The sequence below is a fragment of the Rattus norvegicus genome, chromosome 4 (genome assembly GCF_036323735.1).
Source record: "Rattus norvegicus strain BN/NHsdMcwi chromosome 4, GRCr8, whole genome shotgun sequence".
NCBI classification, from domain to species: domain Eukaryota; kingdom Metazoa; phylum Chordata; class Mammalia; order Rodentia; family Muridae; genus Rattus; species Rattus norvegicus.
In genome coordinates, this window is record NC_086022.1 from 160,125,506 (window position 1) to 160,140,601 (window position 15,096).

General features: G+C 48.5%; 1 protein-coding gene across 2 annotated transcripts in view; it reads left to right on the plus strand.

The window, feature by feature from the left end:
* The window catches only part of Vwf (von Willebrand factor), a 134,858-nt gene that overhangs the window by 82,606 nt on the left and 37,156 nt on the right, over nucleotides 1-15,096 (plus strand). For both annotated transcript variants that reach the window (XM_063285420.1, NM_053889.1), the window contains exons 23-33: nucleotides 2,790-2,930; nucleotides 3,098-3,211; nucleotides 4,203-4,359; nucleotides 4,758-4,916; nucleotides 5,916-6,051; nucleotides 8,298-9,676; nucleotides 12,167-12,283; nucleotides 12,374-12,514; nucleotides 12,800-12,943; nucleotides 13,995-14,159; nucleotides 15,031-15,074. In XM_063285420.1, coding sequence (XP_063141490.1) covers nucleotides 2,790-2,930; nucleotides 3,098-3,211; nucleotides 4,203-4,359; nucleotides 4,758-4,916; nucleotides 5,916-6,051; nucleotides 8,298-9,676; nucleotides 12,167-12,283; nucleotides 12,374-12,514; nucleotides 12,800-12,943; nucleotides 13,995-14,159; nucleotides 15,031-15,074 — 2,697 coding nt within the window. The remainder of the gene's footprint in view (nucleotides 1-2,789; nucleotides 2,931-3,097; nucleotides 3,212-4,202; nucleotides 4,360-4,757; nucleotides 4,917-5,915; nucleotides 6,052-8,297; nucleotides 9,677-12,166; nucleotides 12,284-12,373; nucleotides 12,515-12,799; nucleotides 12,944-13,994; nucleotides 14,160-15,030; nucleotides 15,075-15,096) is intronic.

Consider the following 15,096-nt stretch of genomic DNA (forward strand, 5'->3'; position numbering starts at 1 on the left):
TGACTACCTGTCTTACCTCCCCAGGTCCAAGGTTAGCCCCTTTTGAGAGCAGAAAGACAATGCCATTTGTGTGGGTTTCTATAGTTTTGGGGGTTCTGATGGTATCACTACATGGTGTGTGTATGACAAGGGGTTCTGTTGACTACGGTGGCCGGTTTATTCTTGTTGAGAGTGGCCCCCCACACTATCTAACACTGCTATCCATGTTTAGATTGTACATGTCAGTGAGGGGTGTGCTTCCCTGGGACAGCCCGTTCCATTCCTAGAAAGTTCTAGGAAACTGACTATGTTTCTACTCAGTGTATTGGACTCTTCCAGGCACTGGGTGTACAGCAAGGGAGAAAAAGAGAATGTGTATATGTGTGTATGTGTACACGTATGTATGTGTGTCTACATGTGTACACATGTGTGTGTACTCATGCTCTGTGACAAACCACTACAGCCACAGCTTCTTCACACAAGTGCACTGCATTTTAGTCCTGGCGGCCAGAAGGTGGCAGGGCTGCGCATCTGCAGGCCTTTACTGTTCTTCATTCTGGAGGCTGAATGCACCCCTCCGTGTGTGGTTCCGCCTTCCACATTCAGAGTGAGCTGCTCTTCAGTGGTATCTTCAGGCCTCCCGTGCCTGCACTTCTGTCTGTCACATTGCCTTTTACACGCTGCCCCTCCTTGCCTCGTTAGACTCTGGTCACATCAGCTTGCTAGACTATTCAGGACATTTTCCTCTCCCAAGATCCTAACCTTAACTGTCCACGGTCCTTTGTCCTGGGTATTGCTCCGTGTTCTGAGTGCTCTCAGCTGAGTACTTTATGGAGAAAGGAGGTTTATTCAACTCTCATTCTTATATTTTTGGTTGTGAGCCTAGCCTTTAACGGCTGAGCCATCTCTCCAGCCCTCAACTCTCATTCTTATCGTTGGTAGGAGTGGATGGTTCCACCTGTTTGGTCTATGGTGGGGCTCAGCCTGGCTGCGGTGAATGAAGGCAAAGTATATAGGGAGAGAGAAATGACCTCATGTAGATGGGTCACGTGTGAGACCTGGTTAATTTTATTTTAATTAAAATTCTGTCTGTCTGTCTATATCTATGCATCTATGTATTCATTCATGTATGTATGTATGTATGTATGTATGTATTTATGTATCCATCCATCCATCTATCCATTCATCCATCCATCCATCTACCTACCTACCTATGTATCTATGTATTTATGTATGTATGTATGTATATATGTATGTATGTATGTATGTTTGTATGTATGTATCCATCCATCCATCCATCCATCTACCTACCTATGTATCGATCTATGTATCTATTTATGTATATATGTATGTATGTATGTATGTATGTATGTATCATCTATCATATGTGTATATATATGTGCCATAGTGTGTGGAGGTCAGTGGACAACTTAGTTCTCCCTGGGTCTCCAGTGTGGGTCTGAGGGACTGAATGAATTCAGGTCATCAAGTTTGGCAGCTGCTATGCCATCTTTATCTGCTGAGCCATCTCTGCATCCCTTTTAAGAAACAAAAAAACAACAACAAAAACCTTATGGTGTGGGAACTGACTGGGGTCCTATGAGAATGATATTGTCTCTTTCAAGGGTGACGTCACCAGTGACTAATTAAATCCAACTAGGTCTCACCTGCTAAAGGTTACACCATCTCTCAAACTCACACGTGGGACCCACATTTTCACAGAATAAGCCCTTTGGGGATTCAACCACAAGGTCAAGCAACAAGAAAATTATTGTACTCTGTGGGTGACACAGTCACAGTTCTCGGATTTGGGACAGACATTTTTGATGGAGCCAGTGTTGCTCTCTATCACCACGGAGTGGAGTATATTCATACGGTGAATGACCTTGGATAGGCTAGTTTGATGAGCCCTGTCTGAACAGGTGACACAGGGTAGAAGTCTTCATGGAGGAGAGAGGGTGAGGATTGGAACTATCTGGGGAGAGAAGTCGGGTGGGTGGAGTAAGATCTGTAAGGAACGAGGTGACAGATGTTTGGAGAGTTGGACCAACAGGACCAGTGGGTGAAGGGGAGGGTGTTGGTCATTAACAGGGGCTCAGAGAGGCAGCTTCCATGCCATGACTGTTTGTATAACATTCTCACATGACTTCTACATATGGTTCCAAAATGGATTAAGTCACCTTCGCTTTCCCGGGACATGTATGAAGATTAGCGTAGGTTTAAGATTGCCCATCTCCCCTGGTTCTTATGTGATGATTTCTGTGTGATCAGGCTTGTTTAGGACTCAGTGCCCATGCCTGCCATAGGAGGTATATCAGCCCTTCCCTGATGACATTTCTCAAGCTGTAGAGTTTCCCTCTGTTCCCTTGAACAAGGCACTGTCCTCTGTGTGAGGGGACTCCCCTGCCCGCAGCAAAGCAGGACCATCGTGCTCCCTCCTTAGTTCTCACCTCCCATCCACTAATAGCAGTGTTGATACTGTTTGTGATCATAGTCCGATGAGGGAGGCTAATGACCCACAGTGAGGTCCCAGGTCCCAGCTCCCTCCCTCCCTCTTGTGCTCTTGACCATGAGGCTTGGGTGCATGGCCTCTCTCTGCATCCTTGGGTCAGTTGTGGGTAAGCACAGGGAAAGGCTCCAGTGAGGACAAGGTTTTGCTGACCATCCCGCTTCTTCTCTGGGTCTCTCTGCCTTGTCTGCTTCCTCCTCTTCCCTCTATTTTCCCCCACTTCCTCCTCCTCTGGTACCTTCTTCCCCCAACCTGGAGAGTGTGCCCAGGTTTATATTGTGCATCCGATGCCCTCACCCAGGAACACGTGTGTGGCCTGTGTGGGAACTTCGATGGTATCCAGAACAATGACTTCACCAGCAGCAGCCTTCAGGTGGAGGAAGACCCCATTGACTTTGGGAACTCCTGGAAAGTGAGCCCACAGTGTGCCGACACAAGAAAGGTACATCTGGAGTCTATGTGGATGGAGGGTCCTCTCATTCTCATGGAGGGTGTATTGACTGGAACTAGGTAATGTCAGAGCCTGAGGTCTCTGTGTCCCTCTGGGCTCAGTCCCTTCAGCAGGGCCATCTGATGTTTGGTCTCTCTGGTGCTCTCTCCTGTTCTCAGCTGTCACTAGACGTTTCCCTTGCCGCCTGCCACAACAATATCATGAAACAGACAATGGTGGACTCATCTTGCAGAATCCTTACCAGTGACATCTTCCAGGGCTGCAACAGGCTGGTGAGGCTTTGTGGGTGGAGGGAGGAAAATGGTCCAAAGCTTGCACACGCCTTGAGGGTTAGTGTCCGATGTGAACACTAACTAGGCTTGGAGCCCTGAAAGGGTGCCCCACGATAGCTCTTTCTTGGCTTCTAGCCGAAGAAGAGAATGCATAGTCTTTGAGGGAAGCAATGGCTGGCCAAGCTCTTTCTTTGTACACAAGAAATCTTTTGGTCTGAAATTCTCTTTGCATGGTCTCCAGTCAGATGCAGGGAATTCCTTTTCTGGTCACTGTTCTATGTGTCTAGACCCAGTCAGAACCTTTCTCATCATCAACACACCAGCGAATCAGCAAACGGCCACTTTAGAGTCCAGTTCCCTTCTCATTCAAATGTGTTTTCTGGCATCAAGTCCAGCGATCTTGGGGTCTATCAATTTTTTTGGCTTCTTTTCATTTCTCTGTCTCAGACATTTTATAACATACAGCATCAAACAATAGAGATAAGAAGAGTAAGAAGTAACCACTGTGGTTGATCGTGGTTGTAGTGGACACTCCTCTCTACAGGGAGGCTTAGGATCAAAGCCAAGGAAGCCCAGCCAGGATCCACTGTCTTGCAAAGTTGCCCTGTAGCTCCTCATGTTCCGGTCCATCTCTACATAGCACTGAGGCAAGGAAAGAGGGTGGTCAGTCTATGTGTGTTTATATAAAATTACTTCACACTCACCGTTACAGGGAAGGGCAGGCAGCTAGGCAGGACACAGCAGAGGGAACCTTCTAGCAAATTCTGAAGACATTTTGTAACACGGGAGAGGCCGGCAGTCCTGCTTTATTTAGTACTTCTTAATAATCCAGATTAGAAACAAAGGCATTTGCCTCGCCCCATCCATTCTCTGGGACGTGTGTTCTACAGTTCTTTGGCTCAGGAGCCCCCACCCCACCCCTTGCACCCTAACCATAAGCCAGAGTTCTCTCCCCAGCTCAGGCTGAGGCCACTTGAGGTTCTTTCTGTAGGTGGACCCCGAGCCATACCTGGACATCTGCATTTATGACACTTGCTCCTGTGAGTCCATCGGGGACTGCTCCTGTTTCTGTGACACCATCGCTGCCTATGCCCACGTGTGCGCCCAGCATGGCCAGGTGGTAGCCTGGAGGAAACCCACACTGTGCCGTGAGTTCAGACTCAGATGCACAGCCTTGAAGGCCTGGGTGGGGGCGGGGCGGGGGGCAGGAGAGCACTCTCCTGAGAGAGAGGGACCACTCCAGTGCACTGACAGAGGCATGGATTGAAGCCAAGCTATGCAACAGTTCATCCTAATGAGATGATGAGAATGTGGACTCTGAATGGAATTAAAACAGTGTGTGTGGGGGGAACGTGGATTCTGAAGAGGGTTACGACGGTGACGAGGGTGAGGAAGTCGCAGTAGGACTGTGAGTAGGGTCGTGGAGTGGAGATGGAGAGGTAGAGACTTCTGGAGAAATTCTGGAAGGAGGGGGACACTGGCTTCTTGCATTGCCGAGGGTCCCATGATGCTTCCATAGTCACCATCTTTCCTTTTGTCTCCACAGCCCAGAGCTGTGAAGAAAGGAACGTTCGGGAAAACAGCTATGAGTGTGAGTGGCGCTATAACAGCTGTGCACCCGCCTGCCCGGTCACATGCCAGCACCCTGAGCCTCTGGCTTGTCCTGTACAGTGTGTGGAGGGCTGCCATGCACACTGCCCTCCAGGTGAGGCCTCCTTGGCTGGAGCAGGCTGGAGGGATGGGTTCTTAGACAGGTGCGGTCCTTCTTCATCCTGCCCTCCACTGCCCAGGGGTGCCTCCCTCTAACCCCCAGATTGCAAACAAATCTGTTTGGGGGGATCGCTTCTTCAAGGCCAGCTCTGAGTTTTGCCGCACTGGAGTTGTATCATCTGCCCTTTGGTTTTTCAGTAGCGAGGAAAGAACTCGCTTCTTTCCCCACACCTGTGCTTTTCCACGTAACCATACCCCATTGCGTCTTAAACACTCTGGTGTGGGCCCATTTGTGGATTTATCATATAGAGCAGTTTGTTTTCCTTCCTTCCTTCCTTCCTTCCTTCCTTCCTTCCTTCCTTCCTTCCTTCCTTCCTCCCTTCCTTCCTTCCTTCTTTCCTCCCTCCCTCCCTCCCTCCCTCATTCATTTCCTCCCTCTCTTTTCTCCTCCCTCTTTTCCTCTCCCCTTAGAGTCTTGCTGTTTAGCTCAGGCTGTCTTCAAACTCACCATCCTTCTGCCTCAGCCTCAGGACTTAGAGGAGCAGCACGTTCCAGCAGAACGTGCAGTGATGACAATGTTCCGTCCAATGCAATGATGCCTAGGAGATCTGAGGAAAGGCCTCCTCATCTCACTGAATTATGCTTAATTTACACATGGTGTGTTAATTTACGCATGGTGTGTTGGATAGCCCAGCTCTAAAGTTATTGAGTTCATGCTTGGGAAGAGTGAGCTGAGCTGTTCCTCGCCCTTGGGGATAAGATTTCATTTGCCCTAGGACTCTGGGGGATGGAGGGACGTCATGTAGGAAGCTCCGTCTCAGCTTCTCAGAGAGGCAGACAAAGCACCAAGAAAGAAGGGTGCTCCCTTTGTGTTGAGGTGACCACGGGGGAGCCTGGGGAGTGGGTTTCTGAGCAGGTTCCCCTAGTGGCAGGGGGATGGACCTGCCTGGTATGAGAGGTGACTGGTGGCCTCCTAATGAGGTGTCTTGTGCAGGGAAAATCCTGGATGAACTTCTGCAGACCTGTGTGGATGCCCAAGACTGCCCTGTGTGTGAGGTGGCTGGTCGGCGCTTGGCTTCCGGGAAGAAAATCACCCTGAGTCCCAATGACCCTCAGCACTGTCAGAATTGGTAAGGCAGACTCGTTGATTGGATGCCTCCTGTTCAGGCCCTCAGGATCTGGGCTTTAGAAAACATTTCCAGGCAGCATAAACTGAGAGTGAACTTAATTAGTCCATCTGTCTGTCTGTCCATCTTTCCATCCATCCATCCACCCACCCACCCATCCACTCATCCAGCCACCAATCCACCCATCCATCATCCATTTATCCATCCATCCACTCATCCATCCATCCATCTCTCCCTCCTTCCTTCCCTCCCTCCTTCCCTCTTTCCCTCTTTCCCTCTATCCATTGATGCACTCACCTACCCACCTATCTACCTACCCATCTCTTTGAAGTTCTGTTGGGTTTGTTTCTAGTGTCTGATTTTCTTTAAGAGGTGCTATTCCATCCTCAATGTTTTAAACAGATTTTTTTATGCTTCTCAAGAATTTTTATCCTCCCTCTTTTTTTTTGTAGCAAACAGGTAGCTTTTTGGGGGGGGGGAGTGTTCAGTATAATAGATAAGCAGCATGGGTAGTAAACAGCCTCACTCTAGCTGGGTATCACATCCAATATGAGGACAAGTATCTATGGATATTAAAAATTTGGGGGGATCTGTAAATACGGGGGGACAGGGAGATGGGATTCTTGGCCCCCAAGTATAACTTAAGCATCCTGTGGTCCAGACCACAGGCTTTCAGAGCTGTGCAGGAAGACATTTGCTGCTGTCACCCTGGGGCTCTCCCACCCTGGGCTTTTGCTGGAACAAACTCTGGGAACCTGGCTTTGGGAAGGTGAAGGGTCCTGAGGGTGTTTCCTGGGCTTTCTGAAGTCCTGCCTTTAGGTAGGGAGCATTCATTAAAACGTTGACATAGTCAGCGCCACTCCCTGACACCAATCGAGCCTAATGGGGACTTGGGCTCACTGGGGAGGGGCTGTGGCTGCAGCTGCCAGAGCCAAATCCTGCCGCCACCATCTGTGCAAACAAGAGTGAGCTCTGCCCAGGGTGAATTTTCTAGCAAACGCAGGAAACCAGGAAGTAGTGCACTCACGCACCGTTAACCAAGGATCGAGGCCATAAATTGCAAGATTATAAGGAAGTGGGAATTAACTTCCCAGTAAGATTCTACCTACCTTCCTTGCACCAAAACAGACCCGAGGAATAAGGGGGTATGGGTGTTCACTGCAAGCTTGCTTAGGGTGTCCAGCTCAAAGGGAATGAAAACGCCAAGAGTCTCCTGTCCCCTCAGCTGGGGCACATGAGTGTTTCAAGGCAGGTTGAGGACATTGGCTGGCAGTGAGGCCATGGGACATGCCCAAGACTTAGGGCACTGTCCCCTTCTTGTACTTACTATAAAGATAGAAGGTCAAAGGTGCACAATGGAGGTAGATCCTCACCACAGCCCGTCGTGATTTTCCTCATGGTCTGGCCTTCTTCCCCTTTGCTTTCTAGAACATGGCATGGTTGAAGGATACAGTGATTACATAAGGCTGGAGACTCGTCTGGAACTAGATAAATCTGTGGGCTGGGCAATGACTCAACACAGACTTGTGGGTATCATGGAGCTGGGCTGAAGGTTAGCCAGCACTTGGTAGACAGCGTGTGCTTATTGGCAGAGTGGACAGTGAAGCTATCATCACTTCCTAGTTGCAACACGCCTAGTCCTCCCACATCCTGTTTCTGCTAGATGAAGCAATGATTTTAAACTTTTGTCCATCTTCCTAAAATCTTCTTACTCTAGTTTGTCTTCTTCTCCTTGAGGTCCAACATAATTAAACACGATCCAAAATCCATACAGCTTAAGTTCTCATAACGTCGATAATGGTTTCTAATGTAAACCATTTATCTCCAGTAGAACATTCACAAGTTCCAGCGTGGGCCAACGTTTTAGAATGATATTTGTCCTCAGAGACACTTATAAGAAGGTTTGAATTATAATTAAATATTAATGTGGCTAGAGACATGGATTGGAAGGAAGTCAACATTACGTGGCTATGGAGGGCTTAGAATAACAGAGTAGGAAGCCTCTGCTTCCTCCTTACCCCGTCTCTGTCTCTCTCTTGCTGTATCTCTGTCTGTCTCTGTCTGTCTGTCTCTGTCTCTCTGTATGTATTTAAGACACATTTTGGGAAAAAATGTCAAAAACGGCATCTCTCTTGGGTGAGACCTGCTTGACTGGAGCAGGCAGGACGTTCTATGGTGTACCCCAAGGTGGTCCTACCTGCCCATAGTCCCTTCCTGAATCATTTTGGTTTCTTTCCCTTCCGCCACAGTCACTGTGATGGTGTGAACCTTACCTGTGAAGCCTGCCAAGAGCCCGGAGGCCTGGTGGTACCCCCAACAGATGCCCCAGTCAGCTCCACCACCCCATATGTTGAGGACACCCCCGAACCCCCCCTGCACAACTTCTACTGCAGCAAGCTGCTGGATCTCGTCTTCCTCCTGGATGGCTCCTACAGGCTGTCTGAGGCTGAGTTTGAAGTGCTCAAAGCTTTTGTGGTGGGTACGATGGAGAGGCTACACATCTCTCAGAAGCGCATCCGCGTGGCAGTGGTAGAGTACCATGATGGCTCCCATGCCTACCTTGAGCTCAGGGCCCGGAAGCGACCCTCAGAGCTTCGGCGCATCGCCAGCCAGATTAAGTATGTGGGCAGCCAGTTGGCCTCTACCAGTGAGGTTTTGAAGTACACACTGTTCCAGATCTTTGGCAAAATTGACCGTCCTGAAGCCTCCCGTGTCATTCTGCTCCTGACCGCTAGCCAGGAGCCCCAACGGATGGCTAGGTATTTCACCCGCTATCTCCAAGGTTTCAAGAAGAAGAAGGTCATTCTGATCCCTGTGGGCATTGGGCCGCACGCCAACCTCAAACAGATCCGCCTCATTGAGAAGCAGGCCCCTGAGAACAAGGCCTTTCTGCTTAGTGGGGTGGATGAGCTGGAGCAGAGAAGAGATGAGATAATTAACTACCTCTGTGACCTTGCCCCCGAGGCCCCAGCCCCTACTAAGCCTCCACAGGTAGCACACATCACTGTGAGCCCTGGTATCTCTGGGGTTTCATCACCAGGACCCAAAAGGAAGTCTCTGGTTCTGGATGTGGTGTTTGTCCTGGAGGCGTCAGACGAAGTTGGTGAAGCCAACTTCAATAAGAGCAAGGAGTTCCTGGAGGAGGTTATCCAGCGCATGGATGTGAGCCCGGCTGGGACGCACATCGCAGTTCTGCAGTACTCATACACAGTAAACGTGGAGTACACCTTCAAGGAGGCCCAGTCCAAGGAGGATGTGCTGCGACATGTGCGAGAGATCCGCTACCAGGGGGGCAACAGGACAAACACTGGGCAGGCCCTGCAGTACCTTTCTGAGCACAGCTTCTCTCCCAGCCAGGGGGACCGGGAGCAGGCACCTAACCTGGTCTACATGGTCACGGGGAACCCTGCCTCTGATGAGATCAGGAGGTTGCCTGGAGACATCCAGGTGGTACCCATTGGGGTGGGCTCCAGGGCCAACCTGCAGGAACTGGAGAGGATCAGCAGACCCATCGCTCCCATCTTCATCCAAGACTTTGAGACACTTCCCCGAGAGGCTCCCGACCTGGTCCTGAGGACGTGCTGCTCCAAGGAGGGGCTGCAGCTGCCCACCCTCCCCCCTCTCCCTGGTATGCTGGTACCCAGTGTGTGATGACCTTGCACTTCGGGCATTATCTGATGAGACTGTAACCCTGGGCTCTAATGCTAACTTCTGGCTCTCTGCATGTGCTCAAAGCCCTGCATCTGCCCTCCAGGATTCGTCCTACCTTCCAGGAAGAGAGCTTCCCTGTCATTCTTTTGGTGGGAAGGGTCTCCTCTTAGGGCCTGGGCTCATAAATTCAGTGGTGGTTGACATTGTTAAACTTTAAACAGTACAGAGAATATATAGAAAACTTGAAAATCTTATTAATTCTTCCTTCCCTGCCCAGTCCTGATCTGGACTTCTGCCTGGCAGGTAACTTCTGCTAGTTTTGATGATTGTTAACTGTCCTTTGGGCCATGCTGGCCTGTGGAATTATTCCAAGTAGCTTATGTTCTTAGAAGCAAGGCCGGGAGGCCAGGCGACATGTTCAGGTTAAGCATGCAAATCCAGAAGCCGGATTCTGGAACTGCCACTCCTAGCTGATAATTTTGGGCTTCCCAGTCTCCTCATCTATGGACGGCGGATATTAGCAACTGTTTGTACTTGAAGCAGCATCTGGCACGTCATAGCAGCTAAAAAGTGCCGCCATTACTGTTGCTTATTTATTTATTTATTTATTTATTTATTTATTTATTTATTTATTTGCTTTGTTTTGAGTTAGGATCTCACTGTGTGACCCTGGCTGGCCTGAAACTCCCTGTGTAGACCAGGCATCGAACTCACAGAGATCCTCCTGCTTCTGCCTTCTGAGAACTAGGATTAAACCATTGCCTTCTTAACCTATACTGGTATCAAATCATAACTAGTTGTTTGTTGGGTTTTTTTGTTTGTTTTTTTCTATCATGAGACAGACTTAGGTTTGAACCTCTGGCTTAGACCAAGCTAGGCAAGAGCTCAATCATTGAGCCACCCAGCCCTCCTTCCCTTTTCTTTCTGAGATAGGATCTTACTAAGTTCCCCAGACTGGCCTTAAAGTCACTGTCTAGGCTCGTTGAACCTTATAACTAACAGTACTCCTTAGTAGCTAGGTTGACAAGCTGGTGTCCTTACAGAGGAAGAATGAGCTACTTTTAGTATCTCTCCATCCCCGTGCTCAGTCGTTTTTGTTTATAACCAGCTTCAGATTGGTTAATATCACTTTGATTTTTCTGCTAATAAGGGAAGTACCTGAAAGTGTCTGGGTGTTTTCTTCCTTGGCTGCAGCTGTGGCCAGCTTGAACTGGAGTGCCTGCCATTTGGGACTGGCCTGGGACAGAGGAACTCTACCTGCCCTAGAGACTCGAAGACACACAAGCTCATTTTATTTGCTTTCTAAATGAATGTTTTAAGTTAACCCATAAAATAATGGGTTTCACTATATTTTTCTACATATGCTTCAGAGTACCCATCCTCCTCTGTCCTTCTTGATGGCCCCTTCAAATGGCTTCCTTTCTATTTTCTTCTTCTTTTAAAAAAAGATTTATTTATTTTTATTTATGAGTACACTGCAGCTGTCTTCAGACACACCAGAAGAGGGCATCCGATCCCATTAAAGATGGCTGTGAGCCACCATGTGGTTGCTGGGAATTGAACTCAGGACCTCTGGAAGAGCAATCAGATCTCTAAACCACTGAGCCATCTCTCCAGCCCCCTTTCTACTTTCTTTCTTTCTTTCTTTCTTTTTTTTTTTTTTTTTGGTTCTTTTTTTTCGGAGCTGGGGACCGAACCCAGGGCCTTGCGCTTCCTAGGTAAGCGCTCTACCACTGAGCTAAATCCCCAGCCCTCTACTTTCATTACACACACACACACACACACACGGTTTACATATGGATTCCTAGATTCATCACATGAGAAAGGATGTGATATCTGTGAGTTATTTCACTTAACGCAATGATCTCAGCCCTGCCTACTTCTCTGAATGAAACAACTTCCTTCTCTCCCAGGCACGGATGCCACATTTTCTTGACTCCTTCAAAGGTCAGAGCCTCTTTCCCAGTTACATGCTGTTCTGTTTCTTTCCCCTCTTTCCCACCAGTTTTAGACCCAATAACACAGAAGTATGTTTTCTTTCTCTTATTTAGTTAATTCTCAGACTTATGAGTCTTAGAATGACATTTTCATATGTACATATACATATATACATATATGCACATACATATACATATAAATATTTTCCTGGTCCTCTTCTTCCCCATCAACAGCCCCAATTGCTTTTCCTGTTCTTTAGAGAGGGCAGCCCCTTGCTTTTATTTGCAGGCATTTGAACAGCCTGTAGGTAGAGCTGGAGTCTTTGCAATATCTGTCAATCTAGTAAATCCATGGATTCAGAAACTGTCCCCTCTGTCCTTCTACCTGTCCCGTTCCCATGCTCTGACCTCCCTGGCAAACATGTGCTCACTGGTGCCCTGCGGGAGGGGGGTGGTTCTGTGGGGGCTGATGGCTGATCTTCCATTAGTACCTGTGACCTGTGTACTCATCTTCTTGTTTCTCTCTGCAGACTGCAGCCAACCCCTGGATGTGGTCCTGCTCCTGGATGGCTCCTCTAGCTTGCCTGCATCTTCCTTTGATGAGATGAAGAGTTTTGCCAAAGCTTTCATCTCAAAGGCCAACATTGGTGAGGGATGCCCATGAAGTTGTAGGTGAGGGAGAGGATCTTCCTGGGGTTCATTGATTCTAAATGTTTCCCTTCTCCTTTTCCTGTTAGGGCCCCATCTCACTCAGGTGTCCGTGATACAATACGGAAGCATCAATACCATCGATGTACCGTGGAATGTGGCCCAGGAGAAAGCCTATCTACAGAGTTTGGTGGACCTCATGCAGCAGGAGGGCGGCCCCAGCCAGATTGGTAATGCCTGGAGCCACAAGCTAAATGTAGGACCTGTGTTCTGATCCTGAGTCTTGGCTTAAGTGACTCAGTGATCTTGGCCAGTAACTTTACTCCTTGGTCTGAGTTTCCTCTTTCAACTGTGAGGGTCTAGATGTTCCTTTGTGTCTCTTTGCAGTCTTGGTGAAGTATTGCTCCAAGTCAGAACTGAATGTACCATGGGTCAGCCTTACGCCCACTGCTCAGAGGGTTTAGAATACTCCATCCTTAAAATCAGTCCTGACTTGGACCGTTCTCTGCTCTCAGGGAATGCTCTGGCCTTTGCCGTGCGCTATGTAACTTCACAGATCCATGGAGCCAGGCCTGGAGCCTCCAAAGCAGTGGTCATGATCATCATGGATACCTCCTTGGATTCGGTGGACACAGCAGTGGATGCTGCCAGATCCAACCGTAAGTGTCCAGTGCGCAATCCCGAGACCCCACCAAGATCCTGCGGGAATGGGTGGGTGGGCTTGCCTTCTCTTCTTTTTTCTTGCAGTGTTGGGCATTGAACCCTGTGCCTTACACACATTAGACAAACACTACCTCTGAGCTAGGTTCAGAGACTGGCTCTCTTCTCATGCTCACCCCCTTGAGTGATCTTATGCAATGTCATGGGTCTAAATGTATTTATGGACCACTGACCTCAAAGTTCAGACTTCTCACCTCACCTCAGCTTAGGTCTCAGTTCATCACCAGCTCTGCACCGACTTTACCTCATTCTCTTCCGTTGTCATCTTTTTCGTTCTTCGGAGCTGTTGAAGTTAGCAATCTCAGCACCCTTGGCTCTGCCTTTTCTTTCCCATGCAACCCAATCAGAGAGCTGCATCTTCGAAAAAAAAATATTGAGACTCCTGCTCCTGCCGTCTCATAGCTGTGAGAGTGCGCTAGCTTTCTTGACTGGAACCCCAGCTCCCATACTCTCATGGCTCATCGTCAACATGGCAGCTGTACAGACCAGCGTCTGCCGCTCCTCTGTGGTCTTGGCTTTCCGTCTCCTTTGAAGAAGATGTTGCTGTGGCTGATGGGGCTTTGCACACTCCAGGCTTTGCTTCTTCTCTTGCATATTCATCCTTATCTCTGGTCTTTGTCCATGAAACGATTATTCTCATCCTCTGTGTATTTTCCGTCCTTCCCGTTTCATAGTTTCTTGCAAGCATCTCTCTACATCTGCCGTACGTTTATTATTGTGTATGTTTGCTATCTGTGTCCTGCTGGCATTGGCTATGAGGACGGGAGGCAGGAACCTTATTGGCTTAGCTTCCCCATGGCTTAGGACAGGGTTTGATACCCAGCAGTGGCTCGTTAGCGCCTGCTGCCTGTGTGGACGTCTCCCTCCCAGGCTTGCTGTGTGTGTGGCCAGCTTGGATTGCATGAGGCTCATTCTGTACCGGTGCTTGATGTAGTGTATATGTTGTGTTCACCTGACCATAGACCCTTTCTCGTTGCTTGGATAATTTAGGGGTGGCAGTGTTCCCCATTGGGGTTGGGGATCGATATGATGAAGCCCAGCTGAGGATCTTGGCAGGCCCTGGGGCCAGCTCCAATGTGGTAAAGCTCCAGCAAGTTGAAGACCTCCTCACCATGGTCACCCCGGGAAACTCCTTCTTCCACAGACTGTGTTCTGGTGAGTCTTCTGATATATTTCTTTTTCATTTTTCAACCTACTGCTACCATCGTGACCACTACCAAACCAGAAAACCCATAAAAACAAAGTTACCACTCCAAAGACTGAAAGACACCTGTATATAAAATTTAGTCTTAAATGAAGATTGTCACATGGACCAGAACTTTCACATTTCTCTTTGTGAAGGCACACACTGCCACCTTTAGGGGTCTCTGGAGAGTTTCCTGTGTATAATCCTGCTTCTGCCTGAACTTTCTGTCTGGCTTTTTAAGGATAGGCAGTCCTGGCTTGTTTGCGTGGAGGGATTTTGGATGAAAGACTTGAGAGAGATAAGAAAGGAACCCCAGCATCCTAATGGACCAAGGTCCTCTGCTTACTCTCAGTGTACATGGAAAGGGCTTTAGAAACACACCATCAACTCCAGTGCTGTAGGACCACAGGCTATTTGACTTTAGGTTAGCAACATGGTTTGTTTTCTGGCCTGGGTTTATATATTAATGTAATTAGTTTTAAACTAAAATTATCTATAGAGTTATGAGCTTTTCCTGATAGATGGGGGCTGTCTCGGCAGCAATCATGAAGCAGATCTCCTTCAAGTTTTATGTGATCTGGCTTCACACCCCACACCCACTCTTGGAAGGCATGAAAGGAGTTAACGGATGCTACCACCACGCAATGGCTAATGTCTTCCCAATTATTAGCTGTCATAAAGAACGTCTGAAGGGCCACAGGACGGTCATCATCTCCTTGTGTCCTCGTATCTCCAGCATGAAACCGGCTCACATTCCTCTTAGAGCTGTGTTGACAGGCCTTGTGAATGTTTAGATCCTCGGCGATGGGGCTGACTAGAGTCCTTCTGTGTCCGTTCCAGGGTTTTCTGGAGTTTGTGTGGATGAGGATGGGAACGAGAAGAGGGTAAGTCCCTTCCTGATGACTC